The following is a 14,238-nucleotide window of genomic DNA, read 5'->3' as shown; positions in this document are numbered from 1 at the left end:
CGGAGGACAATCCATATGAACAGTCCCACAACCCTGATTAATATAAGGAAAGACCCTAATCTTGGAGCAAAGGAGAGGATAGCTTAACCACATTGATGGTGCATTTTTAATACCTATCATGAAAAGCTTCAGAGTGTACCTATGGTTTAAGTACCCATCTTGCCTGAGAAATACTCTGCCCAGTCATGAGAATGACCTGGATCACGGAGTCTCTGTGATTTGGTAAATCTGGATAGAAAGTCTGGAAGAGAGTAAGTTGGCCTCTACAGGACTGGATTTTCCACAATCATTGTACACTGGGACTTTCATGCCAGGTGGATACAATAAATTAATCCATCCCTGTGGCACAGGCATTGTCTTTGTCTAATGAAGTGTAAAAAGCCAAACAAAAATCGTAACCACTCATGCTGACCCCTAAAACCTTCCTGGCCTCCTGCTAAACCAGTGTCCAACTGGATTAGATGACTCAATATACAGCTCAGATGTGCTTTTCAGCCAGCTCTCAAGTATGCTGCACAGAAATAGATCCATTGTAGAAAATATCCTGTGCTTTCTTTTCTTGTTCTGAGAGCACTGAGGAAGTGCAAATATTTTTCAAAGTGAACAATTTTAATATGTATGTATGTGTGTGGAGGGGAGTGAAGAACTGACCCATCACAGCAGAGCGCTGAGAAAAAAATCATTGAAAAAACAAACCTTCTATATCTTTTGTGTATTTTTATGCAATCCTCTCTCCTCAGGACACTACTGTTGCATATTCCACCTCTGAATTCATAATCCCCTTGTATATGCCTCTGAAATTATAATCAATAGCAAAGTAACCAACTGAAACGTCACAAATAGAAGATTATGACTTCAGGTGAGGAATAGCAGCAGGAGCAGATGAACTCCTAGGAAACCAAGATGTTGCTTTCATGCAGTTGTCCTTTGTAATCAAGAACAAGGGACAAGAAAATATAAGAAAAGGAAAAAATAAAGTAGAACTCGGTGATTTCTTGCTCTAGTAGGACATATTTTTTGAAATGCAAGCTCCCACCACTAAGGAATGAAATATTCAAAGGAGTAACACAAACATCATATTGTATCATAGATGATGAACTTCTCTAACAGCTGTTGACACTCCCCCTCCTTGGTCATTTTCATTTCTTAGATAAAAACAACGGGTTTGATGTCTGAGCTAGAACTAATGTAACAGCATCAGGTCTCTCAGAACAAGATCTTTCCTTGTCTGCATTCATGTGGCAATGAATTGGGTTCTGTCAAAACAGGGACGATTAAGGGAAAAGCTGATATTTTTCTATATCTTATTTATAGCCAGCAGCATGTCTGTTCTCTCTCTTGTTGCAGGGAAAACTGGCTACCATCAGAAAAAGATGGACATTGTGCCAATGCTCAAAGTGGGACAGGAGGTGGAGAGATGCACCCACAGTCATGTTGCCTGAGAAGAAAGGAGGGAAATAAGTGATCACACAGAACCATGTTCCCCTTCTAAATATGGTACAGCACTGTGCTCCAATGTAAGACCAGAATGTAGATGGGGTTATCTGTTATCATGACAGTAAAAATCCACCAAGATATGCTTTACTCCTTTAGCCACTTGGTGGTTATATAGAAAGTATAAATAGCTATCTAACCTTGAGTATATGGGAGACAAAAGGCTAATGCTTAAGACAAATCCCAGTTTAGGAACCTCTTGGGTCTCTGTCCAGCCCCCACAGTATTCTCCTGCTGATGATTTAGATGTACTGTAACAGTTGCAAATTAAATAGTTGCTTCTTAGGGCTTGTCTACATGGTGTGGCTAAGCTCACTAGAGGGATGTAAATTCTCAAGCGTACCAAACATTTTGGCATGCTAGCTGGTCTGTGTAGACCATGTTGGCATAGATTAAAAGCTCCCCAGTGTGCATTAGTGTAGTACTACCTCACTGAGATCAGATTGTTAGATAAATGCCAAACTGTTCAACAGTACTAAGTTAATGTGCATTAGGTAATTTTTAGTGCATGCCAGAAGGGTCTACAAGAGCTAATTAATATGCAACACAGCAGTGTGCTTTAGAATTCACACCCCTCTAGTGCTCATTGCTTTATCGTGTAGACAAGCCCTTAGTTAACTTAATACTGATTTAAGCTGTCATAAATATAAAGGGAAGGGTAAACCCCTTTAAAATCCCTCCTGGCCAGAGGAAAAATCCTCTCATCTGTAAAGGGTTAAGAAGCTAAAGGTAATCTCACTGGCACCTGACCAAAATGACCAATGAGGAGACAAGATATTTTCAAAAGCTGGGAGGAGGGAGAGAAACAAAGGGTCTGTGTCTGTCTGTATGCTGCTTTTGCCAGGGACAGAACAGGAATGGAGTCGTAGAACTTTTAGTAAGTAATCTAGAGAGGTATGTGTTAGATTATGATTTCTTTAAATGGCTGAGAAAAGAACTGTGCTGAATACAATGACTATCCCTGTCTGTGTGTCTTTTTTGTAACTTAAGGTTTTGCCTAGAGGGATTCTCTATGTTTTGAATCTAATTACCCTGTAAGGTATCTACCATCCTGATTTTACAGAGGTGATTCCTTTACTTCTATTAAAAGTCTTCTTGTAAGAAAACTGAATGCTTTTTCATTGTTCTAAAATCCAAGGGTTTGGGTCTGTGGTCACCTATGCAAATTGGTGAGGATTTTTACCAAACCTTCCCCAGGAAGTGGGGTGCAAGGGTTGGGAGGATTTTGGGGGGAAAGACGTGTCCAAACTACGTTTCCCAGTAAACCCAGTTAAAGTTTGGTGGTGGAAATCCAGGGGCAAAGGATAAAATTAATTTGTACCTTGGGGAAGTTTTAACCTAAGCTGGTGAAAGTAAGCTTAGGAGGTTTTCATGCAGGTCCCCACGTCTGTACCCTAGAGTTCAGAGTTGGGGGAGGAACCTTGACATAAGCCTTAAAATTTCAAGAGGGTCATGTTGCATATATAATGACATAGGCATGTGTGACACTTCACAGGCAGATAAAAGAGAAGGTCCCTGCCCCAAGGAGCTTGCAGTCTCCAGTAGACAAATGATGTCATGGGAGATGACAAGAGGAAGGGGAAGGAGAAGAGACCACAGAAAAGAAAGAGAAAAGCAAAATTGCTCTTGGGGAGAGCATCAGTATTCACAGAACTCAGGTCATTTCTATGGCTTTGTTCAGTGCTCTTTAGGTGGTTAAACAATGATGGGGTTCAAGACCATGTGGCACCTGAATAGATGATACTGATGGACAGCTAACAAGGGAGTTTTGATAAAGGATCTGAGGAAGAAAGGGAGGCTGTGCCAGGGGACAGGAGGGATTGTGAAAAAAGATGGACTTGGGTGGAGCAGACCAAGGGAGTGGGTAGCACACAGAGCCTGAGCGATCTGGGTCTGGAACAGCAGGAAAATGGAGATTAGAATCAGGAAATATGTGCCAAAATATATTGCCTTTTTTTTTTTTTATAAAAGCTCTGAATAGAAATAATTTTAGGGAAAAATTAATTAGATACAGGTTTGAACCCCTAACATCAGATCTCCCAACAGTCCCTAGTTTTCATGGCACCGTCCCATTTTCAGCCCCAGAACCCCCTGTGCCCGTTGAAGTGAACATTTCCCACATTCAAGTCTGACCAGGGGAAGGAGCCATTTGTTTGCCCCAGGCCCTCCATTTGAGAGGGCCCTCAAATTGAGTGGCATTGCCACCTGGAGCACGGGGTCACAGTGCCACTCATGTCTGGCCCATCAGCTTCTCCATCTCCATCTACAGAGGGGCAGACAGGCCAAACCTGAGTGGTGCTGTGTCCTGCTTTAGCCACATGAAATACTGGGAGGTATGTTAATACTGCAGTTAATGAATAAAAATAAGAACGAAAATAAGCTCACGAGTTTCTCTTTCTCAAAAATGAATGACAAATTTTTTTTAAAAAGCCCTCTATAAATGGTAAAGGAAATTTGATTTTATTTTCTTTTGTAATAATTTAGGATGCTGCTAGTAACATACATAAGCACGTTTTTCTTTTAAGACTGAACTTTAATTTGACAGTCTCATACTCACATTTCTATACTTGGTTATAAATGTAAGTTGCCAAGGAAATATTTTTAAAATGCAGTTTTTCCTGAAGGCAAAACCTTTGTGTGGATTTTACAATATGATCCTAATATGTTGATGAATGTGACACATAAGAAGGAAATCAGGTAATATTTATAATTGGCCTATATACAGTATATAGTATTTAAATATAATACTCTGGAATGTACATTCAGAGTTATGTGAAATTTAGCCATTTAAATTCAAATTGTTTTAGTCAAATTATTTACAGTTCACAGGGCTTCAACTCAAACAAAATCACTAAATTTTCTGCATGTTTCCATCTCAAAATAAATAACCATTCCTTTGCGCTACTGAAAAATGAGGGAGTTTGTCTAGAGTTGAGCCACAGTTAAAACTTTTCAATGAAGCTGCCCAGACTTTGGGGTCCACAGGTTTTGTAAGTATTAAATCTCCTGTGTTCTTTTAGGCTATAAAAGCTATGCGTGGCTAAGCAATGGAATTCCAATTCCTGACTGTTGTTAACCACCTGAGTTTTACTTTATAAAATTTATAGAACACTCAAGATGTAAAGATTTTAACTTGCTGTGATAGTTTTAATATGGATCTGAAGCAGAAATAAAAATCTCATATTCCATTTCTGTGCTACTAGCTGTATTAATCAGGGCTTCCATTTGGCTTTGAGCAGGCCTTCTGTGGAAGGGACTCATGTTCTTTTCCCCTGAATCAAGCTCTTATATCCTTCATAAGCCAGGTTTCTTTTAGCAGGACATTTGAGATCCTGGATCTGAAGTGATGTCCAGTTTTATGGTCAATGGGATTTTTAGTGGATCAAATTTAAAAAAACAAACAAAAAACCCCCCAAAAACCCTGTTAAGGCAGCAGGTTAGGAAGAGGGGCAACCCTCTTCCCCTCCAATTGCTTTTTTGGGCTTCATGTCAGATATTTCCTAACGGTCCTGTCTCTTTTAGTGCATTTACATGTGTGTGTATTTCAAGTGATGCTCATGAGCCAAAGTAATGATCAATGTCACCTAAAAGAGCCACAATTGTGTGAATTCATTATTTCATTTACTATTTTATATATATTATTCAAAGCATCCTGAATGGTTAATGACTTAGACTGGTTAATAATTAAAGCACACAGTGGTTTAATACCATGTGCTGCAAGGAGCCACAGGAGACACATTAAAGAGCCACTTGTGGCTCCCAATCCTCAGCCTGACTATTGCTGGTGTATGCATTTTGTGGGGATTGGCGGAGTTCCCTTTGCTACACTGAACTAATTCCCAAATTCCCATACTGATTTACTGCAAGCAACGAGAAGACAAGGAGTCTATTGAGTAAGAGGTGCCTATTGTTCCTTCTATTCTTTTTAATTTTTTTGATAGAAGTGGCTCCTGAAGAAAGGAAGTGATCACGTGTAGAGTAAAGGCAAAACCAATAATTTTAAAAATTGTCCAAATTCTTTTAGTGGCCATAAATTGTAAGTTTTATGTGCATTTTATGAGGAAATCAGAGCGATACCTCTGAGAACTTATAATGTTCACATTACCAAAGGGGATACTATTATCATGTTTTATGATAAGTCATCACCAAAGGGATTTCCTTCAGATGATCTCAGATCGCCAGTGTCAATTCAAGGGAACTGTAATAAATATGATGCTGAGAACTACTTTTGTGCAATTGCAGCAGATAAAAACTGAAATAATGTAAAGAGAAGCTTTTTTTCCCCAAGTATAAATAATGTTGACAAATTCCTCAAAACAAGGAAGGTCAGAATTAGTAAAACTGAAGGAATCTTAAATTATTTTTGTACTAGTAATTGCCAACACCTCTTTGGCCCACCATGTACCAACAATACCTCAGAACTTGTCTATACAGACACTTTATGTGCAACAAGCCAGGGTGTAAATCTGCAGTGCATCAGCTTGCTATGCACTAGCTGGCCCGGAGGAGCCTGCTACCTTGTGCTAACACTACAGAACTATTAGTGTTTGGTAACAGGGTCCAAACAGAAAGCTAGTGTGCTGTAGATTTACACTCTGGCTTGCTGCACATAAAGTGTCTGTGTCGATAAGCCCTCACTCCAAAAGCCAAGAGGCTTGCCCATGACCACTTGTATGTATTTTTTTTAAGACTGACTATCCCTTTTGTCAGGGAGTCTCAGGACAGTACCTTACAAAGGATATATGAGTTGTAATCTTTAACCACAGCAGGGCTGAGGTGTCAGTCATTTCAATGTATTGCACTAAAGTAGAGATTCTGTCAAAATCTAGTAGAAAAATTGTCAGGCAAGATATATGGTTATCTTCTACCTTTTACATAGATGTTTTACTCATTTGCAATAAAATGTCAAAATGTTATGTTTTCCATGACACATACAAGGTGGTTGAGGTAATATTTTTTCATTAGACCATCTTCTGTTGGTGAAAGAGACAACTTTTGTACTCCACAAATATTAGTCAATATTTTACCAGCCACTGGTAAAAACTACCAACCACCTACCCCAGCAATATAAGAACATAATAATGGGAAGAGTCCATGTAGCCCAGTATCCTATCTAATGACAGTGACCATTTATTCCTACCATTTGTTTCCTATCTTTTAACCAGTTACTGCTCCTCAAGAGGACCTTCCCTCTTATCCCAGGACTGCTTACTTTGCTGAAGAGCCGTTGGTGAGGGACCTTGTCAAAGGCTTTCTGAAAATCCATGTACACTATATCTACTGGATCACCCTTGTCCACACACTTGTTGACTCCAGTCAAAGAGTTCTAAAAGATTGGGGAAGCATGTTGTGTTGACTCTTCCCCAACATATCATGTTCAACTATGTGTCTGATAATTCTGTTTTTTACTACAGTTTCAACCAGTTTGCCTGGTACTGAAATTAGGTTTAATCACACTGTAATTGCCAGAATTTCCTCTGGAGCCTTTTTTAAAAAATTGGCACTATATTAGGTATTCTGAAGTCATCTGGGCCAGACACTGATTTAAATGATAAGTTATATACCAGAGTTGTTAATTCTATAATTTCATAATTGAATTGCTTCAGATTCCTTGGGTGAATACCATCTGGTCCTAGTAACTTCTTAATGTTTAATTTACCTATTTATTCAAAAACTACCTTTATTGACATCTCAATCTGTCACCCTAGATTTGTCACCTTAAAAGAATGGCTCAGGTCTGGGAATCTTCCTCACATCCTCTGCAGAGGAGACCAATGCAAATAATTCATTTAGCTTCTGTGCAACAGGTCCATCTTCCTTGAGTGATCCTTTAGCACCTTGATCATCCAGGGTTTGTCTACACAGGGATACAAAACCTGCGGCTGGCCCAGGTCAGCTGTCTCAAGCCAGTGGGGCTTGAGCTCCAGTGCTCAAAAATTGCTATGTATATGTTCATACTTGGGCTGAAGCCAGAGCGCTGGGATGCTGGGAGAGCTCAGTCTCCAGCCTGAGCCCAAATGAGCCCTGAAGCTTGAGTCCCAGCAGCTTGAGCCAGCTGCCCAGGCCAGCCACAGCCATGCTGCAGGTCTTTTAATCCCATGTAGATGTACCCCCAGTGGCCTCCCTGGTTGTTGGCAGGCTTCCTACTTCTGATGTACTTAATTTTTTTTTTTTTTTTGCTCTTAGTTTTTGTGTCTTTTGCTAGTTGCTCTGGAAATGCTTTTTTGGCCTGCCTAATTATACTTTTGCATTTGACTTGCCAGAGTTTATGCTCCTTTCTATTTTTCCTCTGTAGGGTTTGACTGCCAGTTTTTAAAGATTGCCTTTTTGCCTCTAACTGCCTCTTTCACTCTGCTGCTTAGCCGTGGTGTCATTTTTTTTATTTCGGATATACATTAGTTTGAGCTTCTATTATGATGTTTTAAAATAGTTTCTATGTAGCTTTCAGGGATTTCACAAAAAAACCTAAAATGTACAGAGTAGCAGTCTTGTGAGTAGATTTAGAAAATAAATAAATAAATAAAAATTTGAACCATTTAATCTCAAAATAAGTCTGTGTTAGAACCGCTACACTGCATTTATATACATAAATTTGTATATCTGGATACTTAGCATGTAAATACCCACCTGTGACATGGAGACAACCTCAAACCAACGCAGAATTCCAGGAAGTTTGTAAGCTGTAACAAATGATGTTCTCTCAATCCACATAGACTGTTGTTGTTTTTTTAAAAAAAGAGACAGGATTGAAACCTTAGTCTTTTCAGGATAGAAGTTGATAGAAATTACATTGCAAAATAAAAGATTAGGTAGAAAAATGACATAGGATAATTTGTGCATAGAAAGACGCAGCAAAGGGAATCCAGCACAGCAATTTGTGGTTTATTGTTTCAAAACTAGGTCATCATTATGCTCTCAGTCTCTACCAGGTAAGGAACCCCCAAATTTCTATTCCCAACTCTGCCACTATTGACTGTTTGATCTCTGGTAAATCACTTACTCTGAATTAAGAAACTTTAAGGAAAACAACTGGTCCTAGCAGCAGGAGGAGTTCTATATTACAGTGCCAGAATTGTAACCACTTTGTTGCTGTAAGCAGGTTAGACAACATGGCAGATTAAACTGCTAGCAGTCTGCCTTCCCTAATGCTCCTCCTATTATTGTTACCATGGGGAGCCGAGTTGGTGATAGCAACAGTGGGAAATTTTAACAACAGGTCTAATGCAGACACAGCCTCACTGTCAAGTGTCCCATATGTAAAACAGAAATACTAATATTTACCTTCCTCAAAAGGTACAATGTGTTACTACAGTGTCTGATTCTTAGACAGATGCATTACACATCACCATGCCAGGATGTTAAAGTTCTAGAACTGGGAGCACAGGATACAGCTAGTGTCACTTGCTCTGGGTGTGGGACAGTCCCTGCCCATACAAGACCTATCACTAGTTAGTGCTATTAGTCACTGATCAGAACAATACACATAATTTAAGTGCTTCGTACCATTTTGAAATAAGGTGCTCTTACAAATCTGAAAACTTAAGTTGTTTTCCCCACCAATATCCTGACAGCACTGGTTTACCATAAAATGTGACTAGAAAAATATATTCAACTACACAATTTTATGATATAATGAAACTTTATATATTTATTCCTCTAAAGTAAGAAAACTTACCACACTGTTGTACATGACATTATAAAAATCATATAATTTACAGCACTTGTAGATCTCAAAGTATATTAAAACCATGAACATTATTTGTAGCTATTGCATTACTGAACAGCTGATGTGAGTCAGTATGGTATATACAGTACTCATCACTTCACATGAGTGATGAAAACAGACAATTTACACTCCTTAGCCCATACCGGTAGCTTATGAGTGGAGCAGTTATTAAGTACTAGTGGCGATGCATTTTATTGATATGTATTTATATTTTGTCTTGCTTAACAATAGGAAATTTTACTAGACAACTTTCCTGCACAACCAAATTGTATTTCACTTACTTAACAGAGAGGTTTTACCTCAAATTCAAACAACCAAGTATTAAGATCATAAAATGGGAAATTAGGGTACAAATCAGGAAATGTAAAACGAGACTATGTTGAAAAGTACTTAGAGTAATGTAAAAATAGAGAAGCCCTAGATTTAAATTGTACTGTAGTTGAAATGAAAATAGGTCTTGTTTCAGATCTTGAAAGTAGGCCTTCCATAGTGGGGCAGCTGGGCGTGACTATTAAAGGATTAATCTCTGAATTCACAAGCACAGCAACGCCAACATGTTTTACAAAGATGCTGCCATGTCAAAAAATTACTTACAGCAAATTCATTTTCAGGGTCAACAGATCCTTTCCTGACTGGTCTTGAGTAGTGGAATCGTTGAACGTAGTTGGATTTATAAAAGCTGAAAGATTTAAAGAAGATGTAAAAAGCATAATTCAAGTACAGCTGGATCCCACCATCAAAGTAAATGGCTTTCTTTTTGTCTGATTTTATTTTTTTAAATTAAGTGTGATTTAGTGTTTGTGAAAAGTGCAGCAACAACAGCAAGGAAGACTGAAATCATTTATCCACCGAACAGGGACAGTAGCACTAAGTTTCATCACAGATGTGCCTTGACTATGACCTGGAAGATGTGAGCCTTTCAAAATACAGCTGCAATACTTAGGGGAAGCTGTAGTGGAGGGTTTTGCTTTTATTGACATGAACCTCTGAATTATGTTTTATGGATTGACCCAAAAAGCACTGTATATTGTTAAGAACAGTAAGTGACCAAGTGGAGTAGATGATATTTTGTTTTGGACTTAAATGTGTGCTTGTTCAAACACTTCCGATGCCAAATCAGTTGATCAGATCTCTGGATAATTCTGCCTACAACACAGCAAAATAGCTGTTTATTAAACATATGAAGCCATAAACAACTATTTCTTGTCACATCTCGATGGATTTTGAAAAAAAATCTAATAGAAATGGAATATCAAGGTCGAATACACCAGTAGCATCCAGTGAATTTTCATACTATGATCTCCTTAGCTAAAAAATAATCTTCAACTACTTTTGCACAGCAAGAGGAACATCCACCTCGCCCTCGCCCCGTCCCCCGTCCCCCGTCCCCCCCCGGCCCACTTTACCATACAATTAGAGAGGATTGAGAGGTAACTTGAAAAGAACACAAAACATACTTTAAATATTTTACTGCCCAGGAGACTTTATTTATTTATAGGAATTCAATTTAAAGCAAAGGCAAGCAGAGATGGACTTTGCAGGGCAAAAACAATGTTTTAGGACTAGGTATAACTTACATAAATATTTCCAGAAAGAATTTCAAAAATGACCTGGCATTTTAGCTGAGTAGGCTTAGAAAACATAGGGCCGAGTCTGGCCAAAGAGCACTCTCATTTTGCTCATTATTGTAAGCGTATGATTCCTGAACTAGGTGACAACCACTGAAATTACCTCTTTGGTAAATCACACTGATTAAAGAGGCATATCAATTCAAATAATTTTATATAACCACTTTTAGGACAGAAATTTTCAACCACTTTACTAGAATGAATACACTAAAATCACCTCTTACAAATAAGAATTATACTTACAAACAAGTACTCTTCTCAAAAATAAATCCTCCCTATTTTTGGTGGAAGAAATTTAGTGCAGTCTGGCTGAGTTCTGCGTCTGAGACGTGATTACAAAATCTTATATAAGGCAAAAGATTTTCCTTTATGCAGGGGATTTCAAGAGTCTTACAGCACCAAGTTCAAACTGTGGCTGGCATTGCAGTGACTTTAAAGTCCAGTCAAAGAGGCCAGTTTCACTGAGGTGCTTGTCAGTCACCAATTATAAAATACATTCAAGTTGAAACTGGGAGCACCAAATTACGTTTCATTTCAAAATAAGAGAAATGTGTTTGTTCCCATCCTTTTAGTTTTAGGTGGATCATTCATGCTTTTGCATTCTGGATTAGTTGCAGTATCTGTAAAGATGCTACTGACAAACCTGCAGACAAAGAATTGCAGTAATCCATTCTGAATGTAACAAAAGCCTGTGGAACAGTTTATAAATCAGAAGGAGCCAGGCAGTGGATTCTAACTGTATTTAATAAGGCAATAAAAAGCTGTTGAACTTTCAGCCTTCTTTCTGAAGAGACTTAATGCCAATATTGTTAAAGGTAACCCTGAGATTCCTTCAAATGTGGAACTACATGACACCATCCTTCCCAAGCAAAATGCAGCTGCCTCACATTGCTTTCAGAAAATTCTCTTCGCTAAGAATCAAGACCCTTTTATTCAACTAAGAAGATATCACTGAGTCTTATATTTCTGCAAAGCTGCCTGAACAGGATTAGACTAAAAAGATAAGGATAATTTGCTGTTATCTGTGTGTTCCTGAAAAGAAAGATATTACCTAGCAGTGATCAGTTCCAAGGAGAGCATGTATAGTGCTAATATCCTTGACATATATGACAGCTGAATAGGTTGGGTGCAAGTGGTGACAGAGCAGATTTGAACCAAGCTACCACATTTCCACTCCATTAAAGATGTACATTTTTCTTGCCATTGAATTAAAGCCTTCTAAACCAATACATGGAACGCCAGCAATTCACCTCTGCGATGTCTGCCTTACTTCAATAGTAAGGGCACACTGAAAAGGGAATTCAGTTTTGACCACTTTTTCCTAGGACTACTAGTAGCAATAAGAGATCTGAAACTGGATCAGCTAGATTATTATTAATATGTGGGACATCAGGACCCAGGTATGTTTCTGGTAAGGTGACCAGCTAGCAAGTGTGAAAAATCGGTACAGGGGATGGAGGGTAATAGGAGCCTATATAAGCTAAACCCCCCTAAATTGGCACTGTCCCTATAAAATAGGGACATCTGGTCATCCTAGTTTCTGGGAAGGGTTTTTGGGGGATAGAGCCAGTCCCCAGGAACAAAAGACTTCCCAGGAGCATGGTGAGCCCCCGGCAACTGGGTAGGGAGGGAGGTGAGGTGTGTGAATCCAATCCAGACTTGGACTTAGGAGGAAGATCCACCCACCCTAGGGCACCAGGATTCTCCCTCCCCAGCCTATGAACTCAGGGAGCAGTCTTCTGAGGGCAGAGCGAGATGAGAGTAGAGCTCAGGAGAGGATAAGCAGGGAAGGAAGGTGCCAGGAAGGAGCAAAAAAATAATTATGAGTAGATATGTTGGGAAAATTAGAGAAAGCAAGAGAGTGCCATGCAAACACTTGTGAGTTTTAATGTTCAGAGGTGACAGCAGCTGTCTCAGGCAGGGAGGGCAAGCAGGAGGAGTGGTGTCACTGTTCCTGGAGCGACAGGGCTCTCTGAATTCGGCATGGTGGAAGAACAGAAAAGCAGCAGTTGTAGAGATGCTGTCTTGGTGTTGCTGAAACCACCAGAGGTGACATCACTGGGAAGAGAGGGAGAGGAGCCGAGCATTGCCCCTGAGGCTACAATAGCATATAGAGTAGTTTTTAAACTGGATCTGTCTCTGGTCCTCTACTAATATTGGTTCTGCTGCCCCCAGCGCTCACCTGTGTGCGTTTGTTTAGGTGGTTCTTGCTACTAGCCAGGTAGATCTTCTTTTAATCTAAACCTATCCCCAGTTACCTATTGCTGCTGCTCTTAGCCCATGCTTTAAATGAGTAGTTTCAGGAGGGAATTTGAAGGAACTAACATTTGCTTCCTTCCGATTCCCATTGACTTTACCCCGTAGGCTGTGAGGAAGTGTATTAGCAACAAACAGTGGCATTGGTTTGGAGGTCAGACAAGTATACAAACTCATGTTCTGTTCTAGAAAAAACACCCCACATCCTCCATCCCCTTGCAATTTCCCCAGGGGACTGGAATAAGAGGCTGGGAACTGTGTTTTTGGGAGAAGAAAAGCAGACTGTGGCAAAACACTACCCAGGCACACAACCGTTCAGTCCCACTGAAATCAATGAAGCTGCAGTGGGTATATATTAGAACAGAATCTGGCTGCATATCCAGAGTAATTTGGGCTTTTTTCTGTAAGCATACGGTAGTGTTTAAATGGCTGATGAGATTCTCTGAAATGTCAGGAAAAATACATTTAGTAACTGAGATAAGTGCATGCACCCTGGCTCACCAATAAATTGGCTGTGTTTATAAAAAAATTCTTTCTCCATGGACTATTAACCCAGACTCTCACACCTTTTATGGTAACATTTATCCAACAAAAATAAACTTACTTTATGATTTGATCGGGTACTGGCTTATTTTTGAATCTGGGATGCTCCTCCAAAACTGGTTGCACAGTAAAGCACTGAATGTCTAAAATCACACAGGTTAAGGACATATGAAAGATAGTATGTAGCCTGGAAAACAAACAACATGTTGTCCAAGAGCAATCTTCCTAAGATTTTTATCCTAGAGAGGAAATATTTGGCGTTAACACTGAAAAAACAGACTAATTTTGAGATAGATACAATACAGTATCAGTTATCTGAGTAGGTTTACTGTTAGGTTAGAGTGCCTGTGAGTTAATTTATCACACTGAATAGTTTATTGTATTACAAAACAAAGCCTATTTGATACAAATATTTTCATTACTTAACTTTGACATAGGCATAGTGTATGGCATCGATTGGCAAAATGTCATGATGTTTAAAGTTTTAGATCTTTGTCCAAATTACTGTGTGTCTCTAACAGGGTCGGCACCCACCTCTTGTGCATGCCCCCTATTCTCTAGCTGATAGTGCCTGCAAACACAGTTCTTTCA

General features: G+C 39.2%; 1 protein-coding gene across 1 annotated transcript in view; it reads right to left on the bottom strand.

Moving 5' to 3' along the window:
- Positions 1 to 14,238, bottom strand: part of DOCK2 (dedicator of cytokinesis 2) — a 449,812-nt gene that overhangs the window by 27,472 nt on the left and 408,102 nt on the right. The window contains exons 32-34 of the mRNA XM_074960680.1: positions 13,709 to 13,790; positions 9,815 to 9,899; positions 8,122 to 8,208 (exon numbers count right to left, since the gene is read on the bottom strand). Of these exons, the coding sequence (XP_074816781.1) occupies positions 8,122 to 8,208; positions 9,815 to 9,899; positions 13,709 to 13,790 (254 nt within the window). The remainder of the gene's footprint in view (positions 1 to 8,121; positions 8,209 to 9,814; positions 9,900 to 13,708; positions 13,791 to 14,238) is intronic.

This window comes from Natator depressus, chromosome 8 (assembly GCF_965152275.1).
Source record: "Natator depressus isolate rNatDep1 chromosome 8, rNatDep2.hap1, whole genome shotgun sequence".
Taxonomy (NCBI): Eukaryota; Metazoa; Chordata; order Testudines; family Cheloniidae; genus Natator; species Natator depressus.
Note: the sequence above shows the minus strand (reverse complement) of the source record. Positions and strands in the feature narration are given on the sequence as shown.